Source organism: Phacochoerus africanus, chromosome 15 (assembly GCF_016906955.1).
Source record: "Phacochoerus africanus isolate WHEZ1 chromosome 15, ROS_Pafr_v1, whole genome shotgun sequence".
NCBI lineage: Eukaryota > Metazoa > Chordata > Mammalia > Artiodactyla > Suidae > Phacochoerus > Phacochoerus africanus.
In genome coordinates, this window is record NC_062558.1 from 28,815,551 (window position 1) to 28,839,237 (window position 23,687).

General features: G+C 54.0%; 1 protein-coding gene across 27 annotated transcripts in view; it reads left to right on the plus strand.

Annotated features, from left to right (window-relative positions):
• Positions 1-23,687, plus strand: part of NCOR2 (nuclear receptor corepressor 2) — a 228,297-nt gene that overhangs the window by 109,311 nt on the left and 95,299 nt on the right. For 24 of the 27 annotated variants that reach the window (XM_047762226.1, XM_047762212.1, XM_047762205.1 and 21 more), the window contains 5 exons: positions 311-363; positions 11,926-11,992; positions 18,242-18,414; positions 19,262-19,355; positions 22,280-22,458. In XM_047762226.1, coding sequence (XP_047618182.1) covers positions 311-363; positions 11,926-11,992; positions 18,242-18,414; positions 19,262-19,355; positions 22,280-22,458 — 566 coding nt within the window. The remainder of the gene's footprint in view (positions 1-310; positions 364-11,925; positions 11,993-18,241; positions 18,415-19,261; positions 19,356-22,279; positions 22,459-23,687) is intronic. The other 3 variants (XM_047762207.1, XM_047762223.1, XM_047762229.1) reach the window with 1 other exon arrangement.

Genomic DNA, 23,687 nt, shown 5'->3' on the forward strand with positions numbered 1-23,687 from the left:
GTCCTGCAGAGCAGCCACGACAGCCATAGTGGGGGGTCACGGTCCCCACAGCTGTGCCCAGAGGGTTACAGCCTGTTCCTGGCAGGGGCTGTGGGCTGGGTCCCCGTGTTCCTTTTCATGCCTGCCGGCGGCTGGTCCTCACACAGGTCACAGCTCCCTGGTGCCAGGGCCTTGGTTGCCACAGCTCAGGTGACCCTGGGCTGGAGCCCAGGCCGCAGGACTCTTCAGGGGGTAGGGGCTAGCCCACCCACACCAGCTGCCCACAGCTCAGGCCCAGCTCTCACACGCTTCCCTCTCTCTTTTCCTGCAGCCATTGTATAACCAGCCGTCTGACACCAGGCAGTATCATGAGAACATCAAAATGTGAGTACTCGCCCGTAGCTTGTAGACGCTTGGTGGCAGTGGGGGACACGGGAGGGGAGGAGAGAATGACCAGGCTCTGAGGCCTGGGGTGAGATGTGTGTTCTCAGTCCCCTTGGGGCTCCCAGCCAGGGTCAGGTGCCGGAGGAAGGGGCCGAAGAGGACAGTTTGGGCCAGAGTTCTGGGCCAGGAAGGGTCTGGGCTGGAGTCAGCACAGGGGTGGGAGGGGCAGAGGCAGGAGCCCCGGCAAACTTTGGGAAGCAGACCTTGGGTCGGGGAGGGTGGGCAAGGAAGCCGCATGCACGGCTCTGGAGAGATGGGGGTGAATGGCTCCTGTGTGAGCAGGAGGAAGCCTTTGCCGGGAGGAAGGGAGTGGGCTCGAGATGACGGGGGCAGCCGCGGAGCAAGCAGGGCCCCCATGGTTTGGGCTCTGATGTAAACATACTTGGGACTGTCCTGTGGTCTGCACAAGGATCCATCTGTGGCACAGCCCCACGCAGAGCAGCTGGGAGCATTAACCCAGCCCTGGAGGATTCGAGGTGTCTCAGATGATGTATCCCAGTGATGGGGGGGGAGGTTTCCCAGATGGATGCTAGAAGAGAAAAAACACCAGGGGAGTGCGCACTTAGTTGACATTGGCCGAGCTGGCATAGAATGGGCGCCGGGACTGTGCTGGAGGCCAGTGACTTTTTTGTGTTCAAGCTGGGAGCCAGGCTTTGGAGGTGTGGCGGCCAGAAGGGGGCTGGCTTTTTCTTGGGATGCATTAAAAGGAGCATAGCCTCCTCGGCTGAGGAAGGGCTAGTACCTCATGTTGTTATCCAGGAGCCCAGAAGGCAAAAGGGGTCTTGCTCCCTGGTGGAACGTGTGGCTCTGGGCACTCTGGGGGTGTTAAGTTAGAGGCAGACACTTCGGGATCACACCCTTTGAACTACTGAAGGTCCGTCTTTGTGAGAGGGTGCAGGCGTTTTTTCGTGTGACCTCAGAAGGGCAGTGCTTAGCTGGTCCAGTGAGCAATGTGGTTTGGTCTGATTGTGTGGGCTTCCTTGGGCTGGTATTGTAGAGTGTCAGTGAAACAGTGAGCTCCCCATCCCTGGAGGCATGCAAATCTCCCGCTGTTTTTCAAGTATCTGCTGGTGCTGGACTCATTGGAGAGGTCTCTTTTATTGTAGTTCTTGTAGTAACTGGTCCAGGCTCTGGTGACCAACATGGCTGCCCCCTTGCAGTGCCCTGTGACCGATGCAACAACCTGGAAAATCTCTCATAGCCAGCCAGGTCCTGTTTGGGCTTAGGAGCACCTGCCAAGGGTGCCTCACCGGCACTACCAGCTATCACTCATCCTGTGGCAGGCAGGGGCTGCTGGTGCCCCTGCGCTGGGGGCACTGGTGTAGCGCTGGGGTTTCTGTGTCCCATGTGGCCCATGCTTTTGTCTGGTCCCAAGAATGTGTTCAGGTCCCAAATGTCTCTTGACTCCGCACAGTTTATTTTCCAGCCCGGCCACCTTCATCCTTTATAAGCTTCCTGGGACCTGCCTCACCTGGGGGCTACTGCTGGGGGTGGAGGAGCCCCAGATGGAGGTTGGGAGAGGACAAGAGGGCTTTTAGGGGCTGTCACAGCAGGTTTAGGGAATGGGGGTTATCCTCATCTGGGCAGACCTGCTGGGAACATTGGCTCACTGTCAATAAATGGGGCAAATACACATCTACTGAACACTTACTATGTGCCAGGGCCTGGTGTAGGACCTGGGGACTTAGCTGTGTGCCAAACAAAGACCCATACTTTTATCAAGATTTATCTAACAGTAGAGATAGAAAATGAGTGAATTAAGTAAACGAGGAAATATCAGTTAATAGAAAGTGCTGTGGTCACATAGCTCTCTTAAGCTCTTTATGGTTTGATATTTCTAGGTGTATTTTTCCTTTCAACACAAGAATTTTTGATAGCAATTTTTTTTTTTCTTTTTATGGCTGCCGCACCTGTGGCATATGAAAGTTCCCAGGCTAAGGGTTGAATCAGAGCCACCTCTTCAACCTACACTGCAGGTTGTGGCAACATCGGATCCTTAACTTACTGACAAGGCCAGGGATTGAATCCATATCCTCATGGAGACTATATCGAGTCCTTAACCCACTGAGCCACAATGGGAACTTGATAGTTTTTTGTTTTTTGTTTTTTTTTTTTAATGGCCACACCCATGGCATATGGAAGTTCCTAGGCTAAGGATTGAATCCGAGCTGCAGCTGTGACCTACACTGCACCCGTGGCAATGCCAGATCCTTTAACCCACTGTGCTGGGCCGGAGATCAAACCCTTGCCTTCACAGCCGCTGGATCTGCTGTAATTAGATTCTTAACCCACTGTGCCACAGCAGGAACTCCCTGAAAATTTTACATTTTTTTTTTTTCACTAAAAATGAGTAATGTTTTAAGCTGAATAATGTGGATGATTTCAGATTATAAAAACAGCTGTAGAGGAGTTCCCATCATGGCTCCGTGGTGGCGAACCTGACTTGTATCCATGAGGATGTGTGTTTGATCCCTGGCCTCTCTCAGTGGGTTGGGATCTGGCATTGCTGTGAGCTGTGGTGTAGGTCACTGATGCTGCTTTCGATCCCACATTGCTGTGGCTGTGGTGTAGGCTGGCAGCTGCAGCTCTGATTCGACCCCTAACCTGGGAGTCTAACCACCAGTGCGGCCCTAAAAAGACAAAAAAAAAAAAAAACCAACAAAAAATGGCTGTAGACTCAAAGAGCAAAGGGAAAATTTATCTGTAAAAATAATACTGCTACATATCTGAGTAGAACAGAACCATAAGCTTATTGAAACCAAAGCCTTTTTTTTTTTTTTGGTTTTTTGGTTTTTTGCATTTTAGGGCCGCACTTGCAGCATATGGAGGTTCCCAGCCTAGGGGTCAAATTGGAACCACAGCTAACAGCCTGTGCCACAGAGATGCCAGATCCGAGCTGCTTCTGCGACCGACACCACAGCTCATGGCAAGGCCAGATCCTTAACCCACTGAGCAAGACCAGGGATTGAACCCTCAACCTCATGGTTCCTAGTTGGATTCTTTTCCTCTGTGCCATGATGGGAACTCCCAAAGCCATATTTTTATATCCTGTAATCTTCATCAGAGGACGGCTCTGGTCTTAAAGTACATTTTGGCTAAGTAGGTAACAACCTAGTTAAATTTGTTCCAATTCGAAATCACAGATGAATATATTTAAGTTTAAAACATAGAGATGAATAATTTTTAAGATTTCTTCTGTAGTAAGTGACCAGTCTTATGTTAGAACAACATATCTGTAAGCAAGTTATTGATATGTTTATTCTTAGAATTTTAATTTTTTCCCGTAATTTGCCACTAATCACTTCTGTATTTTTCATTTCTCAGTCTTATGGTAGAAAAACGTCTCTGTAAGCAAGTTATTGATACGTTTATTCTCAGAATTTTAATTTTTTCCCATAATTTGCCATAATCACTTCTGTATTTTTCATTTCAGTGTGGTCTTCATTAAATCAGTGCAATCATTTACTTTAGAAAATACTTTGAAGGCGTTCCTGTTGTGGCTCAGTGGATCAAGAACGCTGCTAGTATCCATGGGGTTGGGGGTTTGATCCCTGGCCTCCATCACTGGGTTAAGGATCTGGTATTGCTGCAAGCTGTGGTGTAGGTTGAAGATCCAGCTTGGATCTGGCGTTGCCATGGCTGTGGTGTAGGCCGGTGGCTGCAGCTCTGATTTGACCCATAGCCCGGGAACTTCCATATGCCCCAGGTGCAGCCCTCAAAAAATACTATGCAGATGGTAAACACGGTGATGAGAGAGAAAGTTAAGGGGTGACTTTAGCCAGGGGGGTCAGGGCAGGACCTGACAGTGGAGAGAACATTGGATGACAGAGCAGCCGCTGGCTTGTAGACTTCCCGGGCAGGTAGAACAGGTGGTGCAAGGTCATGGAGCTGGACCCAGGCTGACGGGATCACAGAGAAGGCCGGCATATCCCGAGGGGGTAGGTCAGGGAGAGGAAGGTGCTGAGCCACAACGGGAACGCCTAGTGAGGAGTTTGGGTTTTGTTACCTGCATAGGGAGGCCAGCACTGAGGTGTAACTGGGAAGTGATGTGGGTGGACTTTTGGGAGCCAACGACCGGGGGGCAGGTTGAAGGCCACCAGCGTCTGGTCCCTGTGACTAGTCACTATCGATGCTTCAGTTGCCCCATCTGTGAAATGGGAATCATAATCGCTGCTGTCTTCTGGGGTTGCTCAAGATTGAATGACGTGCTAGCCCTGAAGTGTTGTGCTCCGTGTCAGGAGTATAGGAAGTGTTCTGTGATTTTTGTTCTTGCTTTATCAACAGAGACCACGGGAATTATCCTGGGAATTCCCGTTGTGACTCAGCAGGTTGAACCCGACTCATATCCATGAGGATGCGGGTTCCATCCCTGGCCTCGCTCAGTGGGTTAAGGATCCGGCGTTGCCGTGAGCTGTGGTGTAGGTTGCAGACGTGGCGTGGCTGTGGCTGTGGCGTAGGCCGGCAGTGGCGGCTCTGATTTGACCCCTAGCCTGGGAACTTCCAAATGCTGCAGGTGTGGCCCTAAATATTCAGTGAATACTTGTGAGCACCTGCCCTGTGCCAGGCACTGTTCTGGGCCCCGGGGAGACTGCAGCAGATGGGGCTGACATTCTGGTGGTGCAGACAGATAATAAATAAATACGTCTGTGATCTAATAACAGCTTGATGAGGATGATAAGGCAGATCAGGCTGGGGCTGGGATGGAGCGCCCCACTTCTCAGGTTGCCGAGCCTCCCCAGTTCTCCCTGGCCGGCCTCCCCACCACCTCCCTTCTCCTGCTGCTGTAATTGCCGCCAGGTGGAAGGTCATCCCCTCCCGGAGGACCTTGCCCTGTCACTTTAATTTCTCTGTGTCTGCACACCTCGGCCGCTGAGTTAAAGTTAATTTCACGCTTGACTTCCTGCTGCACCGGCAATTTCGGATGTGTTGAAGTCACCTGTACCCACCTCGACAGCTGTCCTCTGCCACTGGCCTCTTTGGGAGATGTGGGGGTGGCTGCCTGTGCTCCCGGGGTGGGGGAGGGCAGGTGCGGGATACTTGCTTGGCGGGGGGTTCCTAGTCCCATACCTTGGGAGTGACTCCTCAGACTTCTCAGGCTTTGATAAGCAGCAGAAGGGCCTGAGGACAACCCCAGAGCATCACTGGGTGCTCTGTGGAAGGGCTGCCCTGCCCTCTGCAGACAGGCCGTACAGGGAGAGCTCTGGGCTGACTCACTGAGCCAGGGAGCCCAAAAGCGATTCGGTGAAAGGGCGGGGAATTGATGCAATGGTGACTGTTGCGGCTCTTGTGTGTTCTGCTGTGGCCACCCTGTCATGTTAGACCCTTCTTTCCTCTCCTCGGGGCCTGGGAGCCTGCTGGCTCCTTGTGTCTCTTCCTTCCCGATTTTCTCCTCTTGCAGACCTGCCACTTTCAGGGTTTGGCTGGTGCCCGGGGGCCGGGCAGGTAGAAAGGGCTCTCAGGATTCAGGTTGCTGGTAACAGGACCTCCTGGTCTTGCTCTGGAGGTTCAGAGATTTTAAGGAACTTCCCCAGGGCCACACAGCCTAGACCTGCCCGATCTGCACACGCAGCGTGCATTTCTTTCCCAGGACTGCAGTCCGGCCACTGCCCCCTGTTAGCCCGGTCACCTTGGGCAAGTCACCTCACTTTGTCAGTAAGTTGGTCTCCTTGGAGAGTCATTTTAACATGGGAAAAGTGCTTGGCCCCCAGGAAGCATGGCTCAGACATCAGTCACTCCGGTCTGACAGGATCTCCCCCAAGGCATTCAGGGCCCTGCCCGGGCTGCCTTCCATGGTTGCGGGGGGCGGGTCTAGCTTTCCCCGAATGCCCCACTTTCCCCCCTCCAGTTCACTGTCACTCTTAGTGCCCTGGAATCCAGTGCTCTCCTCACTTCCTTCTGCTCCCTCGATTCCTCTGCTTCTCCCAAGTCTCAGCTCAGATCTCTCCTCCTCCAGGAAGTCTCCCCTGACTGACCAGGCTGTCTTTTGGCAGGATTTCCCCTTAGGCTCCAGGGCCAGTCCCACCCACAGCGTGGCCAGACTCTTCCTTGAATGTCCAGAGACTTCCTATCTCCTTTCTGCTCCTTCCTAGTTCCCATTCCCCTGTCTAGTCCAGTATCAGCCGACGAGGTCTGTATCTCTTTACTGGTTGTGCTTTTTAAACCCTGACTTCTCCGGGAGACTGTAGATAGCCTTTGCACCCCATAAATGCCTCTACTGGTGAACTCATCGTGTTGCTGGTCCGTTGGCCCTCCAGAGCTCTCTGAGAGAGACTCTGTTCTTTATTTTTGCCAGACAAAATCTCAGCAGAAAGGATTTGTCTGCAGTAAGCTGTTTACAGCTGCTATGCTTAAACACTGCTTGGGACAAAACAAACACTCAAAAAATGTGCCAGAAGAAGGTTGCACAAGCAAACATCCCAAGCCAGATGTCCAGGGGCTCACAAACCCAGATGCTTGCCTCCAGGGCGGGGACAAAATGAGAGTGGGAAGGGCTGGTGGGAGGCAGTAGGGAGTGGTGGGGACTAGTGGTGAGCTCGTCACTTCTAAAGGGACCAGCAGGTCTCAGTTCCCAGCCTGTGGCCATGAGGGGGTATGGCCAGGCTGCCTGATTTTTCTTTAGGAGAAGCTTTAAGTTCAGCCCTTCCTGCAGGAGCTTCTGGTTTTCGATACTGGCAACGAATTCAGATTTTTTAGAAAGCACCACAGTCCAAACACAACAGGCTCACGAGCTGGCTCCCACTTGGTGGACTGTGCCCGTTTGCAACCTGTGGACTTGACATTTGTCCTCTTTGGCAGTAAGCAGATGCTCCTAGGTGCCAGGCATGGTGCTTGTTTTGGAAGGAAACCCGGATCAGCCTGGGAGAATTCATGCCCTCCAGTAGCTTCAGGGAACAGAGGCAGCTGCGTGTGTCACCTCTGCCCCCACGAGCCTTTGTTCGCACTGGGGCCTCTTCAGCTTGAAGCCACAGCAGCGCTGCTTGCTGAAGACTGTTACAGGCTGTGTCAGTTTCCTTGGGCTGCTGGAACCCATCACCACAAACTGAGTGGCTGAAAACTCCAGCAGTTCGTTCTCTGGAGGCTGCAAGTCTGGAGTCAAGGTGTAGGCAGAGCTGTGATCTCTTGCATCGTGCGTCTTCCAGCTCCTGGTGTTTGCCAGCATCCTTGGCCTTCCTTGGCCTGTAGATGCCTCAACCCTCCATCTTCACGGGGCCTTCTCGCTGCGTCTTTTCACGCCACCTTCCCTCCGTGTGTGTCTGTCTCCATGTCTGAATTTCTCCTTTTTATAAAGACAGCAGTCTCATGGGATTAGCACCTGCCCCCCCACACCCCTCAAAGACCTCATGCTTCATGACCTTCAAGACCTGATTTCCAGATAAAGCCACATTCTAAGGTACTGGGGGGTTAGGACCCCAACATCTTTTTGGGGCGATGCGTTTCAATTCATGATATACATCAAGTCCTCTGCAAACTCTAAAGTAAATTGTTTGATCTCACTGTGGCATTTCAGCAGATTTTGTCCCTCTTTCCCCTCCCCCACCACTCCCTTTTTATTCTTTTTATGGCTGCCCTGTGGCATATGGAGGTTCCCAGGCTAGGGGTCAAAGCGGAGCTGCAGCTGCTGGCCTACCCCACAGCCACAGCAACACGGGATCCAAGCTGCGTCTGTGACCTATACCGTAGCTTGTAGCAACACCGGGATCCTTTAACCCACTGAGCGAGGTCAGGGATCGAACCTGCATCTTCATGGATATTGGTCGGGTTCTTAGCCCACTGAGCCATAGTGGGAACTCCCCTGACCCTGACATTTTTGAAGAACACTGGTCAGGGGTTTTGCAGAATGTCCCACAATTTGGGTGTGTCTGATATTGTCTCCGGAGGGGCTGGGCTTGTGGATTTGGGGGAAAAGTCCCGCGGAGGTGAGGTGCCCTCCCCATCATGACACAGGGGGGCCACCCGCCACCCCCAACTGGAGGTGTTCGTGTTACTACAGGTGGTGTTGGCCTTGACCCCCCTACCCCCACCCCCACCAGGAGGTGTCAGACATGTCTGTCGCGTTGGTGTCTTTCCTGTCCCTACTCTGTGCCTTAACAGCAAGTTACCATCCAGCCCACTGTCGAGGGGAGGGGAGGGGAGTCCAGCTGCACCTCCTGGATATGTTTGAGGGGCGGATATCAAAGAATTTGTGGACGCAAGTTAAAACTGTCACAATGATTGGTATGTATTTGGGGGAAATGCTTTGAGGCTGTGCACATTTCCTGTCTCTCCTCCAAGTTTTGCCAGTTTAAGATGCATGCAAGGGTCTTGCCTGAAGCAATTACCACTGTGGTGTCTAACAGTGATCTTCTGCTTCCTTCAGTCCTTTGATGTTTATTAATTGGAATTCGGGGAGTTCCCGTTGTGGCTCAGCAGGTTAAGAATCCAACACAGTATCCATGAGGATGTGAGTTCGATCCCTGGCCTCCCTCAGTGAGTTAAGGATCCAGCGTTGCTGTGGCTGTGGTGTAGGCCGGCTCCTGCAGCTCTGATTCGACCCCCTAGCCTGGGAACTTCTTTTTAGGTGTGTCCCTAGAAAGCAAATAAAATTGCAGTTCTGTAAGGAACATTTGTCCTTTCTCCCTCATTCATTTATTTATTCAATCACTTATTTATATCCATGTGGACACATGGATATTTATTTTATTCTTCCGGTTATAATCTAGTGTTATTTAGCTTGCCTCTTAAATTGTTCCAGCTTTGGCCGTCTTTTCAGGTTAGGTCCTGCCTGTGTCCTTCTGATCTTGTTTTTCATTTTTAGCATTCGTTACTTAAAGATGTCCTGGGCTCATCTTGTGTACTTCCTGACCTAGCTCTGGACTCAGCCATTCTTCCAGGAGAAATGTGGCTCTTTTTATTGGAGGATGGTGTTAGAGACCAAGATCTTGGTGCCAGTGGGCTCATTGCTCTTGGGCTGACGTCACTTCTTTTTTTTTTTTTGAAGTCCAGATCCTCTCCTGTGCCCCAGCCCACAAGACCGTGTACAGCTGGCTCTGCCGGTCTCACTCCTCCCCTCCCCTGTCCCTGCCCCACCTCCAGCCACATGCATCTTCTCTCTGTTTTCTGCGTTTGTCCCCACTTCAGAGCCTTTGTGCTCAGTGCCCTCTGCTGGGAGCACATCTCCCTCTGGATCTTTCCACAGCTGGGTCCTTCTCGTGATCAAGATATTGGTGCATGGCCACCTCTGAGAGACTTTTCTGTTCCCTGAATCTAAAATAGCTATACCCTCCCCACCCCCAGTCGCTACCCCACTCTCCCTATTAAGTTCCCCAATCCAGGATTATCTTGATTATCTTGCTTATTGTTGGTGTGGCCCCTCTAAAGTGTCACCTCCATGAGGGCCTGGGACTTTTCCCGTCTTGCTCATCTCTGTGTCCTCAGGGCCCAGAGCAGTGCCTGGCACATAGTAGGTGCTAGTCAACATTTGCTGAATGATGGAGGAGATGAAAGTGTGATGGTACTGCACCCATTATTCAGATGAGGAAACTGAGGCTGAGAGACCTTCTGAGATTTGCTCAGAGACGCCCGGCCTCGGGATGAGGGGTTGTGGTCTCCGCCTGTGTGACTGAGAACCCCCAGCACTCACCCTGCCTGGGACAGGGGATGCTGATGCTGATGTAAGTTGTGAGACCTCCAGGTGAGAGACCTGGCCCATGGGAGGTGAGACCAGAATGACCTGGGGAGTTGGAGGTCGCCCCCACGGACCCTCCTGGAAGTGGGCGTGGCCTTTCCTTGTCAGGGGCAGGGCTCTGGGCCCAGCTCGGGTCCATAACTGAAGAGGGAGTGGGCAGGCTCATCAGTGGTTCAGACTTGAGATGAGGTAGTGAGGGTGCCGACTTCTGCTGGAAATCACAGTAGGGCCTGGAGCCTCTTGTCAGCCCGGGGCTGAGGTGCGGTGGCAGATCTGAGCACGCTGGGCCTGGTGGTGGCCTCTGAGGCGGTGGTAGGGGACATGGGGGCAGAGAGTGACTCCCCATGGGGTCCCTGGGGTGGGTTGATTCCAGGCCTTTCAGCCCCCAGGAGGTGCTTCCCTCAGCTGCCAGGACCTGGAGTGTTCCCCCCACCACCCCAGTCTCCCACCTTTTCCCGAGGTTGGGGTCCTGGGTGCCCCACGGGCACCAGGTCTCCTGGAGCCTGGACAGGATGTGGCTCCCAGTTTTTGGTGGGAGCTTTTTGTAAGGGAATTGGACACGGCTCAGAATATGAGCAAGTTGGGGGACCTCTCCCCAGAAAAGTTGATCCTTCCACATACCTGGATGGGGGCCAGCAAATTCATGGGCCTGATGGGCTCCTGGGGCCTCTCTGACCCCACGGGCCCCAGGCTGCCAGCTGCTATGCTCTGCTGTGTGTTGGAGGTTGTGGGGAGAGGGCCGAGGGAAAGGGGCACCTCGGGTGTGTCTTCCAGCCTTTTCTGTATCAGTTGGCATCTCTGCGTTGCCCTCTGGGGCTCTGTCCCCCTTTCTTCCGATCCTGGCTTTCTCTGCCTTCCAGCCTGTCGCCCTGTCTCTCTTCCTCTCTACTGGGCTCCTCTCCCTCTGGGGCTCGTTGCACCTATCTCTCTCTGTGTCTCCTTCTTCCTCTGTCTCCCTGCCTCTCTCTTTAAGGCTCTGTCTGTCTGTTTTTTCTCTTTTTTGGCCTGTGCCCACGGCACACAAAAGTCACCAGGTCAGGGATTGAACCCAAGCCACAGAGCCACAGCAGTGACAACACCAAGTCCTTAACCACTAAGCCAACCAGGGAACTCTTCTGTGTCTCTCCTTCTGCTCTCATTCCCTCTCCCTCATTTCTGGTCTTGCCATCCCTGTCTCTCTTTCTCTCTGAACTGCCCACATCTTCCCTGGGAAGCACGCATAGCCCTCTGAGCCCGCAATGCTGTGTGCCACCCCCTTGGTTGAGGGTCCTGAGGGCAAGTGGGAATCTGGATTCCCCGGTCTGAGCCATGAGATCCCTCAGGTGCTTCGTGGGACGATGGCCTGCCCACATCTCCCCCACCACCAGGGAACAAAGCAGGGGCTTAATTAGAGCTGACCTGGGGGACACCAAGGCCAGACCCCGAGATCCCACCTCTGTGTGGCTTTAGGCCACAGGGGGCTGGGTCTCTCTGGCTTGTGTTCCTGGTCTAAGGCTTTGTCTGTTTCTCTGAGGCCAGTTTCCCGTGGCAGAGGTGGCTGACCGGAGAGGGACTCTGGGTGCCTGTAGGGGTAGTGGCAGTTTCTGGGCCAGGCAGGAGGCCGCAAGACTTCGCCCCCACTTTGGAACCCTCTTTTCTGCAGCCCACACTCAATCTAAGTGTGGTTGGGGCACCTGGTGTGGGACAGAGGATGGATGCCCATTGGCAGTTCGTGGCTCGCTCTGGGGGCTGCAGGTATCGCTTAGTTCACCGGGAACCAGTAAGGGGGCTAACTTGAGCAAGGGCTGAAATACCTGGAACCCTGCATTTCTGACCTGTCTCATCTCCTTCCTGCTTAGAAACCAGGCGATGCGGAAAAAGTTAATCTTATACTTCAAGAGGAGGAATCACGCCCGGAAACAATGGGTAAGTCATCACAGCGGCCCCCAACCCCGGAATCTCTTCTGCTGCCCCCACTCCTCTCCAGGGACCAGGCTTCCTTGAGAGCAGAGACAGGCCAGGCTGCTTAGGCCACACCCACCCCACCAGACCCTTTGGTTCTGCAGCTGTCTCATTACTGAGTGTCCAGAGTATGAAGGAAAGCCAAGGGCAGTGGGAGAAACGGGAAAAGATAGCAGCTGCAGTGATGCTGGGGGCTTGGGGCTGAGGCTGGGTGTGGGCCAGGGGCTCGGAATTCTGCCCCTCCTTTTCCAGCCTGAAAGGGGAGGAAACAAAATCCTGGCTGGGAAAACTGGTTCCTCATCAGAGGACCTGTTGTGGACATTGTAGGCGGAAAGAAAGAGGTTTGCTGGAGGAGGTGGAGGATTGGGGTGGGCGGAGTGCCTCATGGCAGTGATTGCAGGAAGCTCCCTTAGAAATGAGCTTTTCCCAGCCCACTGTGCCCATTCCAGGCTCAGGAAAAGCTGGATCCCCTTGCTTAGAAATGGTATGGACTCCTGTATCCTGCTATACACTCTAGTGTCTCAGCTGAGAAGCTGGCCCAAGGCAGAGAGGGTGCAAACGAAGGAACACCTTTAGTTGTGGTTTAGGGTGGCTGTTTGCATCACTGACTCTCTGGGGGAGGTTAGGGCCCATTGGTAGAAGGGGAATTACTCATTAGTATTCTTTCAGCTGGGAGAGGAAGAAGAGCTGGCTCAGATGGGCTTAAACAGTAAAGGAATTTATATAATTGATAGAGTCCACCGAGTGGAGTTCAGGAGTGGTTTGATCAGGTTGTACTGTCAATTCTATGCATTTTTTTTTTCAATTCTGCATATTAGTACCTTCACAAACTGGTTTCTTTTTGGAAACCAGTTTGACCCAGATGCTGGGCAAATGGGAAGCTAGGTGGGTGGCACTCTGGACCCCAGGGCCCCATGGGGTGAAAAGTGGTGGGCTTCCCAACCTTGTCTTTCTCAACTTCCTCAGACTCCCAGATTGACTGGATGGTGCTCAGAGGCACCTGGCTGGGTAGACAGAGTTCCTGAAACGGGACATCCCATCTTATTCATCGAATTAAGAAATATTTACTGAGCCCCTGCTGTGGGCCTGGTGCAGTGCTGAGCTGTGTTCAGCTGTGATAAGTGCGGTGCAGAGGGTTGGGGTTGGGGTCGGAACAGCCGGATGGGAGTGACCAGAAAGGACCATCTGGAGGTCTGAATATCAAGGAGAGGGCAGTGCATGTGCAAAGGCCCTGAGGCAGGAACCAGCCTGGAGTAACACGGGACAGAATATGGCAGGCACGTCTGAAGTCAGGGCAGGAGTGAAGGGATTGTGCTTGAAAATCCTGGGAGCCAGGTCACTTAGAAACGTTTGCTCTCAGCTAGGATAGAACTCCTAGATTTTGTTCTAAATACAATGGGACACTTAATTTATTCTTATAAATGTATTCTCAATGAGGAATACAAAGTCTTTAATAGAAGAATTCTTAGTTATCCAGAAAATTTGACAGTCAGTCAGGAAATTGGACAGCAGAATACAATGAATGTGTATATGTGCCATGATCTAGAATCCATCATGGTTGACATTTCTTTATATTCGCTGTGTGTGTGTGTGTGTGTGTGTGTGTGTGTGTGTACGCATGGGTGTGTGAATGTTTTTGTGTTGAACCGTTAGAAAGGAGGTGCAGACACCCAGACCTTCTCCCCACTGCTTCCCTGTCTCTCCTGGAGCAAGAAACTTCTCTCATTATCACACCCCAAATTCCAGTCTTTCCACAGAGGTTCTGCCTGGGCCTGGGGCTTCTCTGGGGTGGGAGGAAGGCCATGCGATTTACATTTTACAAGGGATTTACATTTTACAAGGGTCCTGGCGGCTGGTGGGCTGGTGGAGTTGGGTAGGTGAGTTCTTCAGAAGTCTCCCACTGCCCCTTGGGGGTGGGGGTGGAGAGGGAATGGGCTTATGTAAAGATAGAGGAACTGGAGTCTTGTAAGAAATTCTGGGTGGCTTTGTGGCCAACGTGAGCCTACCTTAAGAGAGGCCCTTGTGAAAATGAGAGTTTGGAAACCGCAGAAGCTGAGACAGGAGGTATCTGGAATGATCTTGTCCTTGTTCTTATATAATGAGCCTGAAGCCCCATGCATCATGTCAGCCAGGACCGGGTGGGGGCTTGATCAAGACGGCCCCCTTAGCTCAGCATGCCCCCTGCCCCCACTGTGAGTCTGCTTGGCTCACTCCTTCGAGGTTCCTAGGACCTTGAGTCAGCTGCCCACGCTCTCCCCGCACGCCTGCTCTGCCCACAGAGCTGAGGCTCTTCCCCCAGAGGGGTGCTCAACCTCTGCCAGTGCTGCCTGTCTTTCCCTGAGAAGCTGAGCTCACTCCCTGCCCCCTACTCCTGGAAGCCAGATTGTGTGTGTGTGTTGGTGGGGGTGGGGGTACTAGACTGAGTCACAGATGCACAAGTTCAAACCCCACCCATCATACCCGCTGTGTGTCATCTTGGGAGAGCTGTCTTACCCCAAGCCTCGCTTATCCTCATCTGTGAAATGGGGTCATGGCGAGGCTGCAGGAAGGGTGAGTGCAGTGCCTGGCACAGGGAGCCTGTGTGATTGATGGTGGCCTTGCAGGATGGATCAGTCAGGGGCTGAGCTCAGCGTGGACGGTGGATGTATTCATTTCCTGAAACTGCTGCAACAAATGACCACAAACTCGGTGCCTTCAAACAGCAGAAACTCATCCTCTCTCACTATTCTGGAGGCCAGAAGTTCATGATCAAGATGTGGGCGGGGCTGCGCTCTCTCCAGAGGCTTCCTGCCTCTCTCTTCGAGCTCCTGGCGGCTCCAGGCGGTTCTTAGCTAAGGCCTCATGACTCCCTTCTCTGCCTCCATCACCACCTGGCCTCTCCCCTCTCTTCCCTCACATGGACGTCTGTCATTGGATCTAGAGGTCACCCTAATCCAGGATGACCTCATCTCAAGATGCTTAACTTTATTGCACTGAAATCACCTTTTGTTCAAAAAAGGTCACATTTATAGATTCTTGGGGTTAGGATGTGGAGACATCTTTTGAGGGGAGGGTCACGATCGAACCCACTAGAGTGGATATTGGCGTGTTTCCAGCATAATCTGCTTTTTTTCTTTCTCCTGTCCCCTCTGTCCTTTTTATCAATTTCTTTTTTAGAGACAGCTAAGGGTTTGCTCACTCCTCTCATATCCCCCACACCTCTGAGCTTCTTATTTTTCATCCTCACACACAGAGTAGAGTTGTACCCCAGCTTCCAGAATTAGAACAAATAATAACTCAAAATAAATCAAAGGCCCAAAAGCAAGAGCTAAAGCCATACAATTCCTAGAAGAAAACCCATACAGGTGAATCTTTAGGACCTTGGATTTGGCAGTGGATCTTGGGTGTGACACCAAAAGCATGAGCAGCAGGAGAAAAAGTAGACACCCTAGACTTTATGAGAATAACCATCAGGATCTTGACCTCCTTGTCCCTGATTGCATGACCTCAGGCGAGAGGCTGTTGGCCCTAAGCTCTGAGCTCCCGCCTGTACAAAGGGGATGGTAGTCATAGCTTTTTGGGGTTTGGGACAGTGAGTCCGCTGGAAGGAATCGGTTTTCTGCCAGGCATGCGACATGGTCGTGCTTAGCCAGCGTCAGCCGTGGGTATGGTGGTGGTGATGGTGAAGAAGAACGGGACGATGCCTTGATGATGGTGGTGATGACAGCGATGATGAAGAAGAAGATGAGGAGAGTGATGATGGTGGGGGTGCTGAGGATGATATGGTGAAGAATTCCCACCAAGGAGTTCCCGGCATGGCGCAGCGGAAACGAATCCAGCTAGGAACCATGAGGTTGCGGGTTCGATCCCTGGCCTCGCTCAGTGGGTTAAGGATCTGGCGTTGCTATGGCTGTGGTGTAGGCCAGCAGCGGTAGCTCCCATTCGACCCCTGGCCTGGGAGCTTCCATATGCTGCGAGTGCTGCCCTAAAAAGCAAAAAAAAAAAAAAAAAAAAACCCACTGAGAGTGAGCAAGAGACTGAGGGTGACTTGTCGTCACAACACACACAGACTGTGGTCTTAGGGGCCCATGCTCCTTTTCCTCTCAGGTTCTTGCTCCCAGCATCCCACAGACTTGCTTGGTGGTATTTCAGCCTCTGAAGTGTGAGTGTGAGAATGTACGTGTATGAATTTATGAGTGTGTATTGTGAATCTGAGAATATTAGTGTGTGTATTTGGCATGTGAGTGCATGTGTGTGTAAGGGAGTATGTGTGAATGTGTACACATGTTTATGTGTGTATGTGTGTAAGTGCATGCGTGTGTGTGAGTGTGTGATCTGCTTCCTCCCCTGGCCAATGGGGCCACCCATGCGCCTGTGTGTTTGTGTGTCAGTGTGAGTGTGTATGCGTAAGGGGGTACGTGTGTATGTGCACATGTGTATGTGTGAGGATGTGTCTGTATGTATGTGTGTATGTGTAAGTGCACGTGCGTGTGTCTGATTGTGCAGTCTGCTTCCTCTCCTGTCCAGCGGGGCTGCCCGTGTGGAACCCCCCTGATCAGGGTCAGTGCTGCCCCAGGAAGGGCCAAAGCCACTGCTGTGCACTGTCCCGAGGAGCCCAGTACCCTTTGCCTTCAGTGGACAGAGAGCACATCAGCACACAGGCCACAGCAGGTGGCACTGTGGTTAGACATGGAGGGGGACTTCCTCATCCTGAGTGGTCCTCCGGAGCTGCTCTCATCCTTACGGGTGGTGCTTGGGGCTGGGCAGCGTGGCTGGATGTCATCCCCTCCTGGCCGTTCCTGCTGTGTCCCTTTGCTCCATGAGGGCCCAGGCAGGGCTGGATCGTCTTGTCGGCCACCTTACCTGCCCTCCACTGGTGGAGCTGCTTAGTGGCCCTGGGGGTTTCTTACTCGTCTTCACCAGGAACTGCATTGTTTTCTCTGGCCCATTTTGGTGGACATCTTCTCACCTTTTCCTCGTCTGACGTATTGCTCTCTGCTCTCAGACCGGGGCCTCTCTGGCCAGGCTGAGAGAGTGGAGAGGGTCCCCTGCTCTGGTGGTGGGCTGGACTGTGTGTCTTTCATGCTGATTCCCACCCCGGGGGTGCTGGCCTCAGCACACGGCCACGAACCCGTGTGGCTGTTGTCTGCTACTTGGACTTGATCTCCCAAGTGCGGTTCTTGGAGCAGTACACATCCGTGTGGGGCCCCCAGGAGCTGGGGGTCAAGTTCTGCTCCTCCTCAAGGTGGGCCTGACAGCCCTTTGGGGTCATCACGCTGCTGGGTTTGTTGAGGACCAAAGTCACAGGTGGCCTTGGTCAGAAGCTGAAATACGGGGTGGGGTGGGGGTGTTGGGCATGAGGACCAGAGACGGGTTTTCTGATTATGCTGAAGCATCAAGAAGGCATTCAGGCGAGACTCCCAGACCACGCCATCTGTCCATGGCAGCTGTTAGAGACAGGGAGATGGGGGTCTCATGGGTGGCCAGATGCTCCCTGTCTGCTCTAGGTGCTCCAGGTCAGGGTCACCTTGGAGACTTGGAAGCCAGGTAGCTATATTCTAGGCCAGGAGATGGGGCGTGGGACGGGGATGTCTTTTCTTTAAGGAAGAAGAGACAGCAGGAAGCACTATGGTTAGACCCAGAGAAGGACTTCCTTGTCTTGGGCAGACAGCAGCTTGAGGCTTCACACCTGGTTTTTGGGCCTGGGAAGCATGGCTGGACCTGAGGCCAGGGGGTGAGGAACTATTCAGAAAGTGACTGCTTTCCATGGGGCCGCCCCCCACCCCCACCCTGGCCTGACGGACACCCCCGAGCTGCACCATCCCACACACCCCACACACCTTCTTAGGATGATGGAAATGGTGCCTGTGTGCACTGCCCACTGCGGACAGTAGCCCTGGCCCACGTAGACATGTGGCTGGGGGACTGGGGACCTGAATTTTAATGTTACTTAATTTTACATGACTTAAACTTAACAGCCACATGTGGCTGGAAACTTTCTGTATTGGACGAGGCCTTTCTAGAGGGAGGCCAGGAGGGTGGCCCATTTCCCAGGGCTAGAGGAGGCCCGGCCCTTAGGGCAGATCTCAGGGTCCTCCTGGGTCTCCCTGTGTGCCCGTGCGTGGTCACCTGTCTGCCTGTGCGAATGGCCGAGTGGGGAGCCAGAGGTTGGGGGTGCTGGGGGGTCGGATGCAGCAGGAACCGCTGCCACAGGGCTCCCCTGTGCCCCCCCAGGAGCAGAAGTTCTGCCAGCGCTATGACCAGCTCATGGAAGCCTGGGAGAAGAAGGTGGAACGCATCGAGAACAACCCCCGGCGGCGGGCCAAGGAGAGCAAGGTGCGCGAGTACTACGAGAAGCAGTTCCCCGAGATCCGCAAGCAGCGGGAACTGCAGGAGCGCATGCAGAGGTGAGCGTGGGGCCGGCCCCCTCCCCTGACCTCCTTCCCCACCTCCCAGGACCCGGGGCGGCTTGAGGCACTGCCAGCAGAGGACGCATGGCCACCATGCTACCAAAGCACAGCAGGGTGTCCAACTGGCAGCCCTGGGGGCTGCCTCAGGCCCTTGGATGTGTCCCTTGGGGCCTGCCTGGCTTTAACTCCTATTTGAAAGGAGCTTTTAATGGTGCTTTCCTTCCTGTGTGCCTCGGGCTGGTACCTCCCTGCTTCCTTCTTGTGTGTGGTGGCCCACACGGCCCCAGAAGGAGCTGAGGTTGAGATCCCTGGTGTGGACCAAAGGGGAAGGTTGTGGGTCTCCAGCGGCGGCTGCAGGGATTGGGTGAGAGCCAGTGCAGGAGAGCCCGGCGCAGAGCAGGTGCTCAGGGACGCGTGGTTTCTTTTGTGGCGCAGACAGGGTGATGGGGCGTGAGCAGTGGTGATGGAGTGCTCTCTCTTTAGTGGACACTCACAGTCCACATCTCCTCCAGTGCCTCCCCCTGGTCCTGGGAGACGGGGGGCCCCCTTCTCCCCACATCTCAAGAGAGGGTTCTGAGGCCCTGGGCCCAGAGGCAGAGCTGGGATTTGCACATGGGTCTGCATGGCTGGTCTTTGGGGGCATCTTAGGAGAGCAAAAGCACTCTGGCATTTCTGGATCAGGGCTTGGGGCTGTCCACGTGGGTGTGGAAGGCCTGGCTCCTCCCCGCTGCCCACACGCCGCCTCTGGGGAAGTTGTGGGCTCGGGTCTATGCCACTGTGCCAGCCACCGCACATTCCCTGGCTGCTGAGGGGCTGGTCCTGAGTGTGTCTCTTTGGTCTCCAGCAGGGTGGGCCAGCGGGGCAGTGGGCTCTCCATGTCGGCCGCCCGCAGTGAGCACGAGGTGTCTGAGATCATCGACGGCCTCTCGGAGCAGGAGGTGAGTCCATAGCCTTGACCCTGACCTCGGCTCTGCTCATGGTGCGGGTCATTTACCTGCTGGGTTGAAACCCAGGGGCCTGTTACTGACGTTTGGGCAGAACCCACATGGATGTTGAAGCACCAGGGGAGTAGCCATTGCCTGTCCCCAAGCCTGAAGGACAAGTGGAGAGAGGGGCGCTCCTGGGGCCATGGAGGAGGGGCCGCCTCCTAGGACATGGCCAGGAAGGGCCCCATCTCTGATGCCACACCTGCGAGGAAACTGGGGATAAGCGCTCTGGCCTCTCACTTCTCCCGCCCTCTCACCTAATTTCAGGACTTCCCATTGGCTGAGCCCCCCACCCTCCCGAAGCCAAAATGCCAGGGAGCTGTGGTTTCTAGGTCAGCCTCCCAGTGCCCAGAATCGGGGGCAGAGGGGGGGATTCCAAGCTCACCAGCTGTCCATCAAGCCGGAGTTCAGCCTGGGTGACCCTGGCTGTGGTCCCTGGAGCCAGGAATGACCAGGAAGCAGAGAGGGGGCGTGTTTGCTCCTGGGGCAGGTCTGGTGCTGGCCCGTCCCTTCCTAAGTCTTGTAGGTCAAGCATCTATGGACCGACCAGTCCCCTGGCCCCCAAATTCCCAATTCCATAATAGACAGGAAGGAGCCTCGAAAAAGGAAGGGGGCATATTCTTCCTGGACAGGCTTGGTCCCGAGTGGGCCTTGCGTCCAGAGAGAGCTTTTGTCCGGATGGGAGGTATTAAATGGAAATTAATGAAAATGAAAGGAAATTTAAAAATTCACTTCCTCAGCTGCACCAGTCACTCTTCAAGTGTTCAGAAGCCACGTGTGGTTAGTGGCCCAACACTGGACAGAACAGTAAACACCGCATTATCGCATAAAATTCTATTGGGCAGTGCTGGAGTTCCCATGGTGGCTCCGTGGGTTAAGAACCCAAAACAGTGTCTGTGAGGATTCAAGTTCGTTCCCTGGCCTTGCTCACTGGGTTAAGAATCCGGTGTTGTTGCAAGCTGCTGTGTAGGTCACAGTTTGGTGTTGCCGTGGCTATGGCATAGACCTCCAGTTGTAGCTCTGATTCAGCCTCTGGCCTGGGAACTTCCATGTGCTGCAGGTGCGGCCCTAAACAGAAAAAAAAAAAAAAAGAGAGAGAATTGCGCAGTGCTGCCCTAGGCACTGGGTCTCACATGGGACAGAGTCCAGGGGATGGGGTGTCTGGCTAGAATTGTGGTTTCTTAGGGTCCAGACCCAGAGGTTCTGATTTAGCCAGTCTGGGGCAGGGCTCAGGAATCCGCCTTTTTACCAGGCTGCCCATGTGTTTCTGACAAAGACAATTCAGACTACCTGGCTTTTAAAAAAGAGCTTTCGTCTTAAAACTTCCCATGATGTGTCCTTGTTTCAAATATCAATCCCGCTTTGGGCTGCAGAAAGCAGAACTCAGCCTTGGCTCACACCTGTGGGTTTGCTCAATCCCCCATCCCGCCAACACTGTGGCCACGTACACGTCCCCACAGTGGTGTGGACGTGAGTTTCGTTTGCCTTGGAAGCAAGAGGAGGGTGGCCCTTTCCTGTACGTTCTCTGCCTGATGCAGGAGGTGTGGCATCTCAGCTGATTCACTGTCCCCACCACCCCCATCCCAGAAGAGCATGTCTTCAGGTCCTGGCCACACAGGAATGCAGCTGCCAGTGTCCTCAGGGATGTTGAGGGAACGGCGTTTTGGGCGTGATGGTTGGAAATGGAATTCAGGGTAGAAACGTCATCTTAACCAGCCCAGGCCAACCTGAGGTTCCCTGGGAGGGGACTGGGTGTGTGTGGGGGGGGATTCACTCTTTGGGAGGAGCTTTCAGTAGCCAAAGCTACTGTTATTGTGGAAGAGACAGGAAGGCAGCCCACCTCAGCAGGAGGGCTGAGCAGGGGGCAGGGGCGGGGGGCTCCTTGTGGGAGAAACCTCTGTCCCTGGTCTGCCGTCACTGTGCATCCTGGGCAGCGGAGGACGACGATGATGGCATTGGAGTCTGCTCTGAGTGCTGGGGGCGCTCCGTGGGGGCCTTTCTCTTAGCCAAGGGTCAGGGCTGTGCCCCTGCTTTGCTCCCTGCTCCTGCTGGGAATCCCCAGCAATGAATGGAGAGCTTGGATGTGGGAGGCTGGGCAGCGGATCCTTTGAACTGGCTGACCTTGGCTGGGCCGGGCCCTCGCCTGCCTCCGGAGATGGGTAATTAATCGCCAGTAATGGGCTGGCTGCAGAGATTTGGGGAAATGAGTCCAGCTGAGTGGCGGCTCAGAGCCTCTTAATAGCCACCCCAGTGCATTATAAGCGAGCCTGCCTGGCTCCTGCTGTGCACGGGACTGGGCAGGCTTGGTCCCAAGTGGGCACGCTTGAAGGAGCTGGATCCAGGGCCAGGGGCGGGTGGCTGGGGAGGAAATGGTTCTGCAGCTTCCCTGGCCTCTCCCAGAGTGAGGCAGCCCCTCGCCCACACCCCGTGCCCTGTGAACCTGGAGGGCCAGGCCCCGTCTCCTGAGCTCGTTTGGCCCAGCTGGCTGCCCATCTTTCCAGCACTGTTTTATGGCTCTTGCATTTCCAAATGGAAGATTCATTGCTCCCTCCTTACTGCAGATAAGGTGACTGCTGCTCTCTGTGTTTAATTTACAGCCCTGCCCACCATAAACCTGTCTGGGACTGCCTTTCAATTCTCTCTTCCCCTTGCACAAGCTGTTATTATTTTTTAACTCATCATTTGCTTTCTCTCTGGTTTTGCCTTTTTCTAATTGTTGCTTGGAACATCCCTACCCTCTGCTCCTCACCTGGGTCCCCTGTGCTGGCTGGCGGGAACACTACCCCCCGCCCTCTCCCGCTGCCCTCACCCAGTCCTGGCCCCGCCGTTTGGCGCTTTCCAACCCAGGCCCTCTGCCGTCTCCTGTTTCCCTCCAGAACCTGGAGAAGCAGATGCGCCAGCTGGCCGTGATCCCGCCAATGTTGTACGACGCCGACCAGCAGCGAATCAAGTTCATCAACATGAACGGGCTCATGGATGACCCCATGAAGGTGTACAAAGACCGCCAGGTCATGAACATGTGGAGCGAGCAGGAGAAGGAGACCTTCCGGGAGAAGTAAGTCTCCGAGGCTGCAGTGGGGGACCGGCCCGGCCACTGCTCACCCCTTGGGCGGCCCTGTCCTGAGAAATCTGTCTGGTCAAAGTTTGTCCTGGCTTCCGGGGACTGCCAGGGCAAATGACCATCACCTGTGTGGCTTACAATAGCAGGATTCTGTCCTCGCACAGTTCTGGAGGCTCGAAGTCCAAGGTCAAGGTGTGGGAGGGGTTGATTCCTGCTGGCGGCTCTGAAGGAGAATTTTCCAGGCCTCCCTTTCGCGGCCTGGCACCTGCTGGTGCCTGGCGATCTCTGTCACTCCTCGGCTCATAGATGGCTCTCTCAGCCTGTCTTCACGGGTGAGGTTCCCAGAATAGGGGTTGAATCGGAGCTGCAGCTCCTGGCCTATGCTACAGACATAGCAACGTGGGATCTGAGTCGCGTCTGCGACCTACACCACAGCTCACGGCAACGCTGAATCCTTAACCCACTCAGCGAGGCCAGGGATCAAACCCGCATCCTCATGGATACAAGTCGGGTTCGTTACCACTGAGCCACAATGGCAACTCCCTCTCTGTGTCTTCTTTTCAGATAAATTCACCAGTCCTGTTGGATTCAGGACCCACCCTACTCCAGTATGACCTCATCTTCACTAATTATATCCTCCGAGAACTCATTTCCAAATAAGGTCACGTTCGGAGGTTCTGGGTGAACATGATATTTGGGGGACACTATTCAAACCAGTACAAAGTGTCAGGGCAGCTTTCTGTGAAATGGGGCAGCATGCATCAGAACGAGGCAAGAGGACCTTTGAAGCTGTACTGGAGCCTTGGGCAGGGATATAGGTCTGGCCAGTGTCTTTGGGGTTTTCATTTTACTGGGCAAGTGGCTATTTGTGGGGCATGTCCTTCCTCGCAGACCCAGGACAGATGTTTTCTGGGTTTTGTGCATTTGTGCCTCTTATCCCTCATAGCAGCATTACCAGGCCATCCCTATTACACAGATGAGGAAGTAGAGGCTCAGAGAGGTTAAGACACTTAACAAAGGTCACACAGCTTGCAAATGGCGGCAGCAGGATTCCGATTCCCCCAGCTTCGGGGCAAGGGCTCAGCTGCTATGGAAAGGCTTGTTGGAGAAAGGGGGATGTAGAGCCAAGGAGCGGGAGCTGAGGGTTGCTTTGGAAAGCAGAGGCAGGAACTGGATGCTAAGGGGTGAAGCTTGGGGCTTCTGAAAATGACAGAGGAGAATGG